General features: G+C 44.5%; 1 protein-coding gene across 1 annotated transcript in view; it reads right to left on the reverse strand.

Annotated features, from left to right (window-relative positions):
* ADAM10 (ADAM metallopeptidase domain 10) overlaps positions 1–8,306 on the reverse strand; it is a 47,358-nt gene extending 39,052 nt beyond the window's left edge. The window contains exon 1 of the mRNA XM_081887651.1: positions 7,938–8,306. Coding sequence (XP_081743777.1) covers positions 7,938–7,992 — 55 coding nt within the window. The 5' untranslated portion in view covers positions 7,993–8,306. The remainder of the gene's footprint in view (positions 1–7,937) is intronic.
* Positions 8,307–15,425: the final 7,119 nt, after the last annotated feature.

Genomic DNA, 15,425 nt, shown 5'->3' on the forward strand with positions numbered 1-15,425 from the left:
GCCCCCATGCAGGGTTCCCTGTTGCGCCCTGCTTGCTGTCTGAGGTCTCTGGGCCCCAGAACCTGGCCTAGCCTCACTGTCACATCCCTGGCAACCCAGTCAGCAGTGGCCTGCTCCTTGCTCAGACGGTGAGCAGGCACAGATGAAGGGAGGGAGGCAAAGGACAACCCTTGCGTAGCCCGGCTCAGTGCTCCTCTTGACAGGCATTGGGGGAGATTTTTCCACCAAGGCCAGTGTTGGCTGGCCAGGCTCCCCTCGGCATGGGTGGGCAGTGCAGCAGAGGCCCCCTTGGCTCTGGTGGCAAGGGCTGAGCTGGCATGGCGGGTTCCTTTCACACTCTGCATCTGCCTGGTGGCATCCGCTAGGCTGGTGCAGCAGGTTTCAATCACCCTCCACACCTAGCCCCTACCCAGCCTGCACACTCCCACCCCGGGCAGCAGCAAATAATGCTATACCGCTGGTCCAGGCACAGCGTTTGAAATTACTCTATTGCCAGTTGTGGTACTCAGGAGACCACCTAGTGGCCAAGTTGAGATTTCCAGTCTGGAAATCTTGCGGGTGGAAATCTTGCAACAGATATATTGCGGGTGGGGGGATTGAAGGGGAACCTTTTCATTGCTGTAGGAAAGTAAGCAAACAGGAAAAGTTTTTTCACACAGTTGAATTAATTGTTTATCTCCTGCAGGGGCGAGGGCAGGGTGAAGTAGAAAGCACATTGTAGTTTGCAAACAAACACAAGCAGGTGAAAGGTTTTTTTCCTGTGCTGCCTGATTATTTAAAATGCTTCTAATTTTTTGCATCTCAAAAGTGAAATGGCTCTAGCAGTAAAGCAGTGCCTCTTTTCTTGTTTAGCTTTCATTTCATCTTATAATAATATTTTTGCTGGCTTGCTTAGAAGAATAATGGTTTACACCCTTTATTTGGATTCTACTGCATCGCTTTTTCCAGGAATGCAGGTTGAGCACTGGGGTGGGGAAAGCACATTGGAAATTATGACAAAAAGGAGGGTCTGGGGGGGGGTTCCTTCCTGTGTATCCCATTTTGAAATTTGATATTGTGTATCTGATGGTGTATTTGGTGTGGAGGGAGGTGTGTAAGTCGAACAAACATTCTTGAGGTGTGTAAGTCGAATAAACATTCTTATCTCTTGAAATAGATAAGAAACACATTCAGGTCTAGTTCTTTGTTCCAGTCTTGCCCATTTATGACAGTGAGTGAGATTTACTGGATGTGGCTTTTCTGTTTTGTGAACCCAAGTCTGCAGCATTCCTAACCTTCCCTGGAGATGAGTTAGCAAAGTCTGCTAATGACACAAAGTTGTTTGGAGTAGCTTTTAACTACAAGAGGCTGTTAGGCGCTCCAAAAGGATCTCTCCAAACTGGATGAATGAGCATTAACATGATAAATCTGATCCAGTGTTAATAAGTGCAAAGTGATACACGCTGGGGGGGGGGGATCCTAACATTACATATATGCTAGTGAGGTCTGAGTTGGTGGTGATTGACCAAGAACTTAGGGTCATAGTGGATACCTCAATTAAGAAGTTGACCCAGGTTGTGGCAGCAGTAAAATGGGGAAATATATTTTCGGGATCATTAGGGAAAGGATTGGAAACAAACTGGAAATATCATAATAGGTTAAAAAAAAAAGGTAAAGGACCCCTGGACGGTTAAGTCCAGTCAAAGTTGACTATGGAGTTGTGGCACTCATCTCGCTTTCAGGCCAAGGGAGGTGGCATTTGTCCACAGACAGATTTCCTGGTCATGTGGTCAGCATGACTAAACAGCTTCTGGCGCAACGGAACACCATGACAGAAACCAGAGCACACAGAAACGCCATTTACCTTCCTGCCGCTAGGACAGAGCAATGGGAGCTCACCCTGTCGCAGATTTGAACCGCCAACCTTCTGATCAGCAAGCCCAGCACCACCTGCCTCCTGATATCATAATGGCTTATACAAGTCTCTGATGCAGCTGCACTTGGAATACTGTGTGCAATTCTCATCACCATGTCTCTTAAAGAATATCATAATGCTGGATTTTTAAAAAAACAAACTGGTGGAGTATCATCCTACTTTTTAAAATATTTGCATGAGTATTCCTGTACCATTTACAGGGAAGTGCTTTCCTTTTCAGAAATAAAAACATTAGAACTTTGAAAATCACGTTATGTGGGCATGACTGTACAGAATGAGACATGGTCCCTCACTGGCAAAAGCTGTGACTTTGCAAAGTGAAAGAAAAAGCTTCTTCCTATTGAGAAGCAGTGTGGTATATGACTGTATGACTAGACACGCTAAATCCCCATGAAGTTCACTGAGTGTTACTGTCATATACACGCCTAATTTTAAGCCCCACTGTGCTCTCTGCTTTGCTATGGCTGGTTACAACCCTCCCAATATCACAAATTGCAAAATAAACCAAATAAATTCTCTATGGAAAAATAAACAAAGTGCCGCTACATGGGGGGTAAGTAGCCATTCGGTTTTTGCACTCATAACCCAGGTTCTAGGGAGCCATGTGGCAAATACCTTTTCTATCCCAGTTTCTAAGACTCCTAATTAGATGGCTATGGGAATCCGACAACAAGGACAAGAGTGCACTCTTCCACTCATGTTCCCCAGCAACCAGTATCAGAGGAATAAATGAGCAGCATAATAATATAATTATATTTTATTAAAATTCAAAACTACAAAAAATTCACATAAACAAAACATTTAAAAAATTCTTTGGTTTTTTCAACTTCCCCTCCCGTTTTCCATGGTGTTTTTAATTTCTGCCCCATATTTTTTCTCCCTTACATCATAACCATCATACAACAATCTCTAATTCCTTCTGTTGCTCATAGTTCAAATACTACTCACAAATTCATCGTACTATAATATTTCTTTAAATGTTTTGAAAAAGACTTCTATTCTTCCACAAAAATCTAACTTTTCATTAAGCAGCTCCAAAATAGCTTATTCTTTATATACCAGGTTTCACAAAAGTTGTTAAATAGGGATTTTCAGAAAGAACAAGTTTAAAAGCTTCATATAAACTGGCATAATATTTTTGCAAGTATTTTTTAGACAGCCTGTAAGTCCAACAAGCAAGTAAATACAAAATCTGTTTTAATTCAAAAACAATTAAGGTAAGAAAACTGTCATAAACTTCATAACTTTGGACAACAGTAAGTTGCATATGATAGGAAACAAAAATAAAGAATACTGTGAAGCTGGAATTTTCCAAGATATCAAAATGGTGCCTGGCAACTCCACCATACAAGCAAACACTTGCCTGTCCTTTTAACATAAAGGAGAATAGCCAAAGAAAACCAGACCAACCAAAATGAACAGGAACATTTACATGCCTTGTAAATATTAGCCTCAAGTACATAAGTACTCCTAGATTCATGTAATCTGCAAGAGCATCTACTGTACACATTTCACTTTCATCAACATACCATGTTAATAAACACTTGAACTTAGGACCAGGAGCACACCTTACCTCCCAGCCTGCAACTATCAGCAATTATTACAGATGTCTGTGGTTCAAAGAATATGCAAACTGTTGGATCATTTTGCTGACTGCTTGGATGAAAGTTAATGGGTTTCCATTCTCAGCTCAAACTTAGGAAATGCTCCAAAGAATGACCTTATCTTGAAAGTTTTATTAGTTTCCAGGCATTAAACTAGCCACAAAGTCAAACAACCTTACTTTCTCTTATAGAAGTAAACACAAAGCTTGACACTACAATCAGTCAATACAGATATATGAAATAGGGGCCGTATTGAGATTATAATTTATTGTTTCAATGACTGGAAATAAGGGGCAGCAGGCCTCAGACTTATGCTGCCTCTCCTTTTCACCTTATTTAGTACTAATTTATGTGCAAGAGGAAGAGAATTAATGCTTCTGCTTTCACTTTGGAACAATTACAGTTCTATGTTACATTTAAGATTGGGAGAGCTCAGTTTGTTCAAATTAGTTAAACCAAGATCTGAAACCAGTTTGATAATAATGCTTTTTATAGAGCCCTTTCACATCACTTTGAATACTTGAAAGCACCATACAAAATGCACTCCACATGCATTATGATCTTCAGCTTCCCAATTCAGATGTAATGTAATATGAAACTGTAGTTAGTTCCAGCATAAAAACAAAAGCTGCCACTCTTTCTCAGGCATAGAGGAAAAAGAGAGAAGGCAGTGTCATGGACAGTTTCAGGTCATCTGAGTCAAAGTTTCGGTGAATATCTTAACCAGGCAAATGTGATGCTGGAATACATCATGTTCCATGTAAAATGCTGAAATAGTTGTAAAGATCTCCTGACTTAACAAATCGCTCTCTAGTTAACTGACAAGAATTGAGTTTTTAAATTACTTTGAATTTTATAAGTTCTGAGCTTTGACTAGGGTCAGACAAATTCCAACTCGCATCTACAGCATGGGTAATAGTCAAAAATGATGGAAATTGGAGTTCAACAACTGAAGGGCTGCAGGTTCCCATTACTGAACTAGGTTCTGGGTTTTTTGCACTATATGAAGCCACTTTTATGCCCATTTTTTAAAGTATACTGGAGACTGCAAAGGCTAAGAAGATGCTAAAATGCACATGCAGAAATGCAATCATGAACTTTCTCTTAGAATGACAGTAGGTTGAAGTTTACTATATATTATCAAAAAAAAAACCACATGCCATTAACCCTACCAATCATCTCAGCAGCATAGGTTATATGGTCTCACAACTAGATTCAGACTTTGAGGAAACAACAACTAAAAGTATGTTGGTAGACAAAGTTTCTTTTCAGTACAGTATACTTAAGATTGCAAATCCTCCAACATTTAAAAGCACTGACTCCAATTAAGAATTTCTGAAGCAAGGACTGAAACCTTTAATGTGGTGTTATTATTTAAGTGCAGAACAACAGAAGGTTGATAACTGAGTAAGTCTGAAGTGTGCTATCAATCATTTGCAACCACTGGTCTGCACATACTCATATGTGAACATCCCAAGTCAGTGGTTCTCAAACTTTTTCCTCTGGGCTACACTTTCAAAATAAAAATTTGTTTGCGACACACCCAATTTTTAATTGATAAGAAATACATTTGGGGGGGAGAAACAACAACTAGCAGTGCTTGATTTATAATACAGAAAACAACTACTTTATAATATGATCACGGGACACCCAGAAAGTATAAATCACTGCAGAGTATAAAACAATCATTCCCACACACTTGATGCTCTTGCTCTCATTTTGAAAAGATATGTCCCTATTCTGCAAATAAAAAAAAGATTATTTTGATACTATACAATACTGAAATGTTTAAATGTTTCTCCAATTGTCTTTGAATCTTCCCATCACACTCGCCATCCTTTCCCACTACACTAGTGTGGCATGCCACACCCTTTGAGAACCACTGCCCTAAGTAGAAAAAAAAACTATTTAACTCACAAAAGCTTCTGCATGAACTTAGTGAAATGTAAAAGTGGTTTACTTTTAAATAGAGCCTTTCCAAGAGTCAGGATCTTAACTGAAACCATACTGCACAGGTGATGTTGAAATGTTGGTTAATCTTCTTAATCCACGCCCTACTCTACTTCCTGATAAGAATTGCTCATAACCGAGTTCTATGACATCATCAGGACCACACCTTGTGCCCTTCCAAAGAAGACATGTTTTGCCAATTTTAAGTGGGGGGAAACAGTGGTGCCTCATTTGTGACATACGTTTGGTGAATTAGAGCCCACTTCACAGCTCTCGTCAACAAAAGTTTTCACCACAATAACTGTATTTTAAAAGACTTAATTTTTTGTTTTTTTCCTAGCAGAGCTGCATGTCTGGAATTGGTAACCAACTGAGGAATTTGTCACCATTCAGACAAAATTATTCGGATTCCAACCTGCGTCAAAGAGCAAATAAAACCAAAACACCCTTCAGTGGCAGGATACTATAAGATAAATGTGTTTATTCTGCCTTCCATAATATCAAAATTTTAGAGTAGCTGCCACTACAGCACACAGCAAAAAAAGTCCCCATGTATCTTTAAGACTAATACAGTGGTTCCCAATTGGTGGTCTGCTCAACCCACCCACATAACTAAAACTATCATCAAAATTTTCAAAAGTAGTAGGTTCATGACTTGGCCTTTGAAAAGCCACAGTAGTTAGCTAATTGGGAACCACTGGACTAATAGATTAGGCTGCAATTCTAATCTTGTTTAGCTGGTCATATAACCTATTGAATTTAATAGGATTTATTGCTGAGTATTCATTGTTAGGACTGCACTGTATGTCTATGAAAACTTGCATCACAATAAGAGGCCCCCTTCATCATGTACAGTTCCACAAAAGATAATGACAGAATAAATGTGCTAAGAGCTTTGTGACACTTTAGGGATGTTATGCATAAAGACAAAGCCACAATCCCAAACCGCTTCTTGAGCACTCACAGTAAGTTGCAATGATGGGGTGAGGACTTCTAATTTTGATCCACAATAATTGCTTTCTGATTTAAGTACAGTAAGCAAAATTATTCAGCTTACTCAAAATATGGATAGTGAACCACAGACAGAATGCTAGCAAAAGATAAAATAAAAGAAGCAGATCTGCCATAAATTACAACTAACATTTTAGCAAATCTCAACAATATTGCACTTCCTCTTTTCAGAAATACCTCACCCTGCTTTAGAAACTCATTTAATGTATCATTCCTTCCAGGTATCAGATACAATACACAACTTTCAGAAGGCCTACTCCCTCCTAGCTCTTTTGACTTGATGCCCAACTGGATCAGACTCCAGGCCTATGACAGTGGTGAGAAAGAGGGATGGCACAACAGGAAGTCAAAAAACTCATTAGAAACTGCCCCATACTAGGTGTAAGTGCAGAGGGCATATTTACATGTACAGTACCTACCTGCCTTGTTCCCCTTTTTTCACACAACCCCCCCCCCCTCCATTCATTTGAGGTAGCAGGAAGGAGAGGAAAGGAAATCTCAGAGGGGAAAGTCAGATGGGGGGAGGGTAGAGAAAAGGCAGGAAAGACATGAAGGCATGTATAGACTACAATATTTTTCTAATGTTTTACAGGGGGGAGTGTGCTACCCCAAAGCAATTACTGTATGCACATAAGACTAAGCGGAGGAGAAACAGTCTCCTCCAAGTGTCACTGTAAAAGAGCCTTACTTGCAAACTGCTTTTAGGGAGTGTGTTTTTTCAATCAAGTGGTATATAAATTTTATCAAAATAATAATAAATAAATAAATCAGCCTGCAAGCTCCATCTTGGGAGTCTCTAAGCTGACCTCATGGCTGCAAGCTTTGCACTTTTCCCCATTACTGTATTTTTATTATTCTGCCTCGTTTCACCTGGGCTTTCTGGAACATCTTGTCTAATAAAGAGTTCTAGAGAACTCAAACGACTGCTACACAGTAGTGACATTTTTGGCTGCTTCTAGTAAAAGGATTACCCAACCGTGGGTTTTTATTGGTTGCTTTTCCCCTTAATGGGTCAAACGGCCACCTTTGCGTGTGTGTGTGTGTGTATAGTTATGCTTTTCATAATTAGTTTCTTCTTTTACGTAGAGCCCGGAACTGTCCAGAAAAGCAGGAGAGGGGTCGAAATAAATAGTGTGGCGGCGGCAGATAGGAGTGAAAGGAAGAGACAAGAGAGTGTGGAGGAGACTCCCCGCCACCCTCCCTTTCCAAAATGGGCCCGATCCAACAATTAAAACACACCGAAAGAGAACTGAAGCCGCTATCGGGGCAGGGAAAGGAAAGAGCGGCGGGGGACCCAGAACCGGAGTGGAGCGGGAGCCGTGAGGGAAGCTGCCCCCGGGGGCAGGAAGGAACCTCGGCTGCTTCCCGGGGCGAGGGAAGGAGGGAGGGAAAAGGAAGGAAGAAGCGGGGGAACCACTCGCCCTCCTCCGACGCGGCCTAGCCTCGCCTCGCCTCACCTCCGGCTCCGGCCGCCCAGGAGCAAAGCACGACGAGCACCCTCAGCAGCACCATCTTCTCCGCAAGGCCCCGCCGCCGCCGCCTGACAGCCAGCCAGCCAGGCGGCCGCCTCTCCTCCTCTTCCTCCTACCCACAAAGCATCCGCCCCGGCCGGAGGAGGGGAAGGAGGAGGAGCCGAGCGGCGCCGCTGCTGCTGGGGCTGTTCTCCTTCCCCTTCTCCGCCTCCCGTCGGCCTCGCCTCAGGCGACCACCGAAAGTGCCTCGGAACAAGCTCCCTCGGTCGCCTCAGAGTCCAGTCAGCGCCCGGCGCGCGCACCCGCGCACTTCCCCCCCCCTCCTCCCTCAGTCCTTCTTTCTTCCCCCTCCCGGCCGCCGCCGCTACCCTCTTTCTTCCTCTCGGTGCGCGCGCGCGCCCGGCCGCCTCCGCTCAGCCACTCAGGGGCGACGGAGGTTAGCGGCGCCGAGCACGCAAGCGCTGGGAGATCGCCGGGGAGGCGAGAGGAGGCGTGGCTGTGTTTAGGCCCGCCTCTTCGCCCTCCGGCGGTCGTTGCTTGGGGCCACGCCCCTTACAGTCTCGTGTTTTCTTCCTTTCTTTCCCGCCCGGCACAAGCCCGCCTCCTGTCTATCACGTGGCCCGGGGTTGTTATTGTTAACTCGAAGGCCTTGGCCGGAGCCGGCTGGCGCGTGCGCAGTGAGTCCCTCCCCTGGGGCGGGAGTGAGGGGCGTTGTTTTTTCCTGCCATCATTGTCTCCTTAAAGGGGAAGGTGGCGGCCGGGTCATGGCTGGGGCAGCGGCGTGCAGCAGATCTAACCCGCTGTATTTGCAAATCCTTTCGCAGTGCAATGTTATTTTCTTGATATTTGGCCTTTTGGGAGAAAAACATTCTAGCCTCTCCACACAGACACAGAATAAAGACTGAACCAGACTGAAAAACTGCATGGGAGGATCTCGTCTATGCCGTGATCTTTTCTACAGAGTCTCACAAAGGTTTTGCTAGTGGATCACCTCTAAGCTTTCTGAGGCTTTCTCCTCATTATAACGTGTGTGGCCTGTTTTTGTTTTAAAGAGACATGCAATAGTAACCCAACCGAAAAGGTGTTGGGACCATGTAGCAAACCTTAGCTGCTATGCTGAATTGTTAATCTGTTGTTTATGGAGAAATACTATGTATCATAGCTGTCAACCTTCCCTTTTTTGTGGGGAATTCCCTTATTCCAGCACCGCTTCCCGCTGCTATCCTGGGTTGTTAGATATCCTGTAGACTGTCCCCTGGACAGGTGAGGCTGCTGATCCCTTTTTTTCAAGGCTGCTGATCCCTTAGTTTCAAATCTGAAAGTTGACACCTATGCCTAGTATTGAAGCTTACCTGACTCCAGCTTCTTGGTATTAGGGCAAACCATTGCACAGTATGCTTCCCAAACCAGTGGGATACCACATGGTGTCAGAGTAGGCCTTCACTTTCAATAAACAATAACAGTTTTTCACAGATCCAGAACTGAAGAGTTAGAAGGGACCCTGAGGATCATCTAGTCCAGTGTTTCTCAACCTTTTCCCCATTGTGGCCCCCTTCCAACTTTGTTTCCTCTCTGTGGCACCCTGTCCTACCAGTAGAAAGGTAGCTATGTAAATGTTTTGTTTGTAAATAGAACAAACAAAATTATAATTTTAATAATTGATACAAAATACAATTACATAAAAAATATGTACTTTAAGTATTTTTCGATCAACGTGACCCTTGTGCTTGATGACCAGAAACAAGTTTTTTTTATATCTGCTTCTATTGCTCTGAGGGATAACCAAAAATCGCATTTGTCTGTTATGTTAAAGCAATTCTGTGTTAGACTGGGTAACTTCTTTGGCAATCACTCATAGCTTAGTAAGATTGTCATGTGCGGGATCATCACCTTGTTGTGGGGAATGGGCTTGCATGTTCCTATGATCCTTGTGAGCGGAACCATCAGGAAGCTCGTACTCCCAGCATGGTCACCCAAGGTGGTAAGGTCAAAGGGGAGGAGCTAGACAAAGAAGGATCCAATAAGTCCAACAGCAGAACAGGCGGAAGATAACAAGGCTGTTATTGTGTATCTCATGCCCCAGCTGTGGGGACCAAAGCCATAATACCTCCTTTCGCAGTAATACCTGCATGAAGAAACAGCACCCCACGCACTAAGACTGCTGCAGCCACGTACTTTGCCCGAGACAGATGAGATGTGGACAGCTTGGTGCATGCAGCAGTGGAGTACGGAAGTGGGAGGGAGAAGGAAGCAGAAGCGATGCTGCCGCAGAATGTGCATGGGAATCACCATCACTTCTCTGTTCACTCTACAGTGGTATCTCGGGTTACAGACACTTCAGGTTACAGACTCTGCTAACCCATAAATAGTACCTCGGGTTAAGAAGTGTGCTTCAGGATGAGAACAGAAATCGCGTGGCGGCAGCAGCAGGAGGCCCCATTAGCTAGAGTGGTACCTCAGGTTAAGAACAGTTTCAGGTTAAGAACGGACCTCCGGAACGAATTAAGTTCTTAACCTGAGGTACCACGGTACTTCTCTGTTTTCTGTTTTATTTTCTTGGTTACTTCTCTGTTTTCTTCACTTCTCACTTCCCTCTGTGGTCCCTAGTCACATGCTGAGGCCCCCCATTTGTGCAATTTTCACCTGTGGCCCCCTTGTAATATCCGGGGAGGGGCCAGGGGGCCATATGGCCTCCAGTTGTGAAACGCTGATCTAGTCCATAGAAATATGCAGCTGTCCCATACAGGAATCAAACCTGCAACCTTGGCATTATCAGCACCACTCTATATATATCAGGTTTATATCAGGAGTCGGCAACATAAGGCCCATGGGCCACAAGCGGTCGTTTAACCGGCCCATGGACCCCCACCACCCACTTGGTTGGCTACAGGAAGCTCCTGCAGCCAATGGAAAGCTGTGCACGCCTCCTCCGCACCGGAAGGATCGCCAGAAATAGCATTTGTGCATGCGTGTGTCATGCACTCTGGACCTCTGCAACGTCTGCAGGACCATAAACCAGCCCAAGCCACAAAAAACTTTGCCGACCCCTGGTTTATATAGAGGAGTCTTCGCAGTCACGGTCAAGGAGTCATCACCAGCCTTTAAATAACATTGTGACACTTGAGAGTTTGAATGTTATCGGTTTGGATAGCTCAAATTTAATGAAACAGAAGGCATTGCTGCTCTAGCACAAAGCTCAGGGCTGTGAGTTTGGAGCCTTAGAGGATGTGATGATAAGAGACAAAATTGTTTTTAGCATCCTTGATTGCAACTTAAAAGAGAAACCTACTGAGCATTCCAGTCTCACACCTTTTCAAGTAATAAACATTTGCAGAGCTCAAGCCCTTACAACTTACAATGCCTGTATACATCCAAAATAACAAAGAAAGGCACACAGTGCACCAGGAGGCAAAGACTTATTTATGTGCGGTCTGCAGTTCCTAAGGACAGCTCCTCAGCTCTGGGCCATTCCTGCAAGATATGTGGCAGTGCACATAAAACAAAGCCTTGCCCTGTCTCTGGAGTCTCATGCCCCAACTGTGGGGACCAAAGCCATTTTACAAATATTTACTAGAAGGAAGCATGCTGCTTCATCCAAACAGGAACAAAGTATGGAGCCCCAGCTGTAGGTATGTTAACAGCCTCCCAAGCTGCAGAAAGTGCAAATGGTTCCCAGCCATAGTTCACTGATATGAATGTGGGTGGGAGGTCATTCAAGAGACAGGGAGCCACCACAGAGAAGACCCATCCACATATCAATGGGGAGGTTGATATGGAAAGATGCCCTTCTTCAGATATTTGGGTCTCCAGTCATTGTAGGGCTTTACATGTCACCTTAAATTGGGCTTAGATGTGGATTGGCAACCGGTGAAGTTCCCTTGATCAGTATGTATGGGTTCAATCTACTCTGTCCATCAGCACTCTGACCACTGCATTCTGCACTAGATGTAGCTTCCAGGCTGTCTTCAGTCCCCACGTGGAGCACAACGTTTGACCTTGAGGCAACCCAACCATTGATCTAGTAAGCTATGTGGAATAAGTTCCAACATTTGGGACTTTTTAGTTTAGAGAAAAGGCAAGTCAGAGGTGTCACGATAGACAGATATAATGTTATGCATGGTATGAAGAAAGTGGATTCCCAAATATTAGAACTTGGGGCGTCCAATGAAGCGGAATGCTGGAAGATTCAGGACCAGGGGTGTGTCTAGGGCTCAGTCAGGTATTGTGCCTCTGCACACTGGCTTGGAGTGGCTAGGAGCCTGCCCCCATTCACACACTCCCAAGGCCATTCCTCCACTGCTCTGGGCAACCGGGTGAGGTGCACAGGCTCCTCTGGGCATCTCAGCAGAGGAATTTGGTTGCTGGCCTGGTCTCCAATGCATCTCCTTGCTAAGGGCCCAAGAGACGAGGGCACCAATACAGCTCCTTGTCAAGGGCATAAGGGAGCTTAGGTACGCCTCCGTTCAGGGCAGACTTCAGAAAGTATTGTTTCACGCAGCATATAGTAAACAATGGATTTCTTCTTTTGGGGGTGGAAGATTACAACCGCAAGCACTGCACTGCACTGCACTGCACTGCACACATCTGTTGGACTAGGGTCTGGGAGACCTGGGTTCAAATTCCCACTTAGCCATGAAGCCCACTGGGTGAGCTGGAGCCAGTTGCTCTCATTCAGCCTAGCCTACCTAAGTACAGTGGTACTTCAGGTTACACACTTCGCTAACCCAGAAATAGTGCTTCAGGTTAAGAACTTTGCTTCAGGATGAGAACAGAAATCGTGCTCCGGCGGTGCAGTGGCAGCAGGAGGCCCCATTAGCTAAAGTGGTGCTTCAGGTTAAGAACAGTTTCAGGTTAAGAATGGACCTCCGGAACAAATTAAGTACTTAACCCGAGGTGCCACTGTATAAAAAGGGAAGCAAGGAAAATCGGGCAACCACCTGAACTCCTTAGAGGAAAGGTGGAATATAAATACAAGCATAAAAGTGTATTAGAACACTGTGGTATGAAAATATTTGTAATATGAGTTAGGTTCCTCTGGCACTAGCAAGAATGTACAGGTGTCTCCTGTCTAAGAGTCTGAGTGGCAGAGCTAGATGTTGGTTGGCCGCTGGTAGAAACAGGATGTTTGGCTTGATGGGCCTTTGAACTGTTGCAGCTGCATGGGTTTTATTCAGATGCTATCAGTGCTGGATGGACAACAGATCAAACCAATGGTGTGTGTGACTTTAGAGTACACTCAAGGGCTGTGTAACATTTTAAAAAGTTTGAAATGCTTTGCTATGTGTATGCATGTTTGTTGGAATGTGATTGGCACTTTGGGGGGGAAATAACTAATGGGTGTTATTGAAAGCAAGTTACACTGCTTAAAAGGCTTTATTTTGAACAGAGTAATGTGAGGAGCACTGTATTGTTGACACAGAAGGCCTCCTCTCCACAGTTGTGTCCTTTTTGACTGCACACAGGAAACAGCTGTTTCCAGAGAACAGAGATGAAGTTGAAAACAAAAGGCAGTTTCTGGCTTTGCTGTCCCATAGTGCCATGCAGCTGTGGTTTGTCTCATCTAGCCCTCTGTGATGAGTATATTCCCTTGATGTATTTTTATTCTTTTACAAAGAGGTGTTGTGGGGCGGGGTGGGGACCTCTGCCTTTTATTTCACAAGGCGGGCATGCCAGTCATCTCCTGAGGCACTTTTTGCAAATATTCTGCATGTAAAATATAAACTTTCATTCCCCTACAGATAAATCCAGAAAATAAGCTAAGCAGAGGGGGGAGATAAATGATATTAGCATGCATGGTGAAAAGCCAAGCTGACACTTAGAAGGCTTGTGGCTATGGTGGCTGTTTTGCGAACACCTGCACTTCAGAATTTACCACTCCACCACTGCCTTTTAGGTCTTGGTGCAGATTAATCCAAGCAGAAGCCCCTGCCCCAAGGAGCTTACATCAACAGTTTTACCATGAGGGGGGACAATGAGAGAGGAGGGGAAGGAAAATAAAGGTCTTTATCCAGAGATGATAAAGAAATGGAGGCAGTGAGAGATTTTACTTTCTTGGGCTCCATGATCACTGCAGATGGTGACAGCAGACACGAAATTAAAAGACGCCTGCTTCTTGGGAGAAAAGCAATGACAAACCTAGACAGCATCTTAAAAAGCAGAGACATCACCTTGCCAACAAAGGTCCGTATAGATAAAGTCATGGTTTTCCCAGTAGTGATGTATGGAAGTGAGAGCTGGACCATAAAGAAGGCTGATCGCCGAAGAATTGATGCTTTTGAATTATGGTGCTGGAGGAGACTCTTGAGAGTCCCATGGACTGCAAGAAGATCAAATCTCTCCATTCTCAAGGAAATCAGCCCTGAGTGCTCACTGGAAGGACTGATCGTGAAGCTGAGGCTCCAATACTTTGGCCACCTCATGAGAAGAGAAGACTCCCTGGAAAAGATCCTGATGTTGGGAAAGATGGAGGGCACAAGGAGAAGGGGACGACAGAGGACGAGATGGTTGGATAGTGTTCTCGAGGCTACCAGCATGAGTTTGAGCAGACTGCGGGAAGCAGTGGAAGACAGAAGTGCCTGGTGTGCTCTGGTCCATGGGGTCACGAAGAGTCGGACACAACTAAACGACTAAACAACAACATCCAGAGATTATATTTGGATTCTCCCTCCCTGAGAGGAATCCTACTCAAGGTTTTATGTATGTGTATCATTTATATTCCACCTTCCCTCCAAGGAGCCCCTTTTCATCCTCAGGACAATACTGTGAGGAAGGTTAGACTGGGAGTGATGGGTTTCAGGGCCAAGTGGGAATTTGAACCTGGGTCTCCCAGGTCTAGTCTGGTACACTAACAGCACAACACTGTTACAGAGATTTTATATGGGTGTGATTGATGGAGCGGTCTACAGCATCTGGCTTTGGGTGTCACTGGAAGGCTGGAAATTGTGCTATTTCAGTTATTTGTGTATATTTTCTCCCAGGAAGAGGCACCTTTGGGAATCTTCCTCAAGTGCCAAAATAACTTGGCTCGCCTTGGACATGGCAAGCTGTGTGGGGTTTCTCTGTGAGATGCCACCAGGCTTTCTCAAGAGGTATTGTTACACCCACTGGTTTTTGTCTAGAAAAAGAGGTGCCAGAATTCACCATGAACTCCTCCCTTGTTCTCTTACAATGACAATGGCATCCACCTTACAGTAGCCGGAACTAGGTTCTGGCAAGTTCTGGCTGAAAAAAGCCCTGGATACCTCCAGTGCAGATAGGTGTCCTGGTCCTCTGTATGCAGTACATTACTTTAGGTAGTTAGTATCGCCTGTATAAGAAAGCCAGTGGATAACGGAATTATAATCTAGGTAAGAGTGCAGATGGAGAGAGCAGAATGGGAGGAAGCATTTATAATGCGGGGCAGGTATAGGGCGCATAAATTTATTGTGCATAGAATGCTATGCTTGTATGTACAGTGGTACCTCGGGTTACATA

The sequence above is a fragment of the Podarcis melisellensis genome, assembly GCF_964234715.1.
Source record: "Podarcis melisellensis genome assembly, chromosome: 14".
Taxonomy (NCBI): Eukaryota; Metazoa; Chordata; class Lepidosauria; order Squamata; family Lacertidae; genus Podarcis; species Podarcis melisellensis.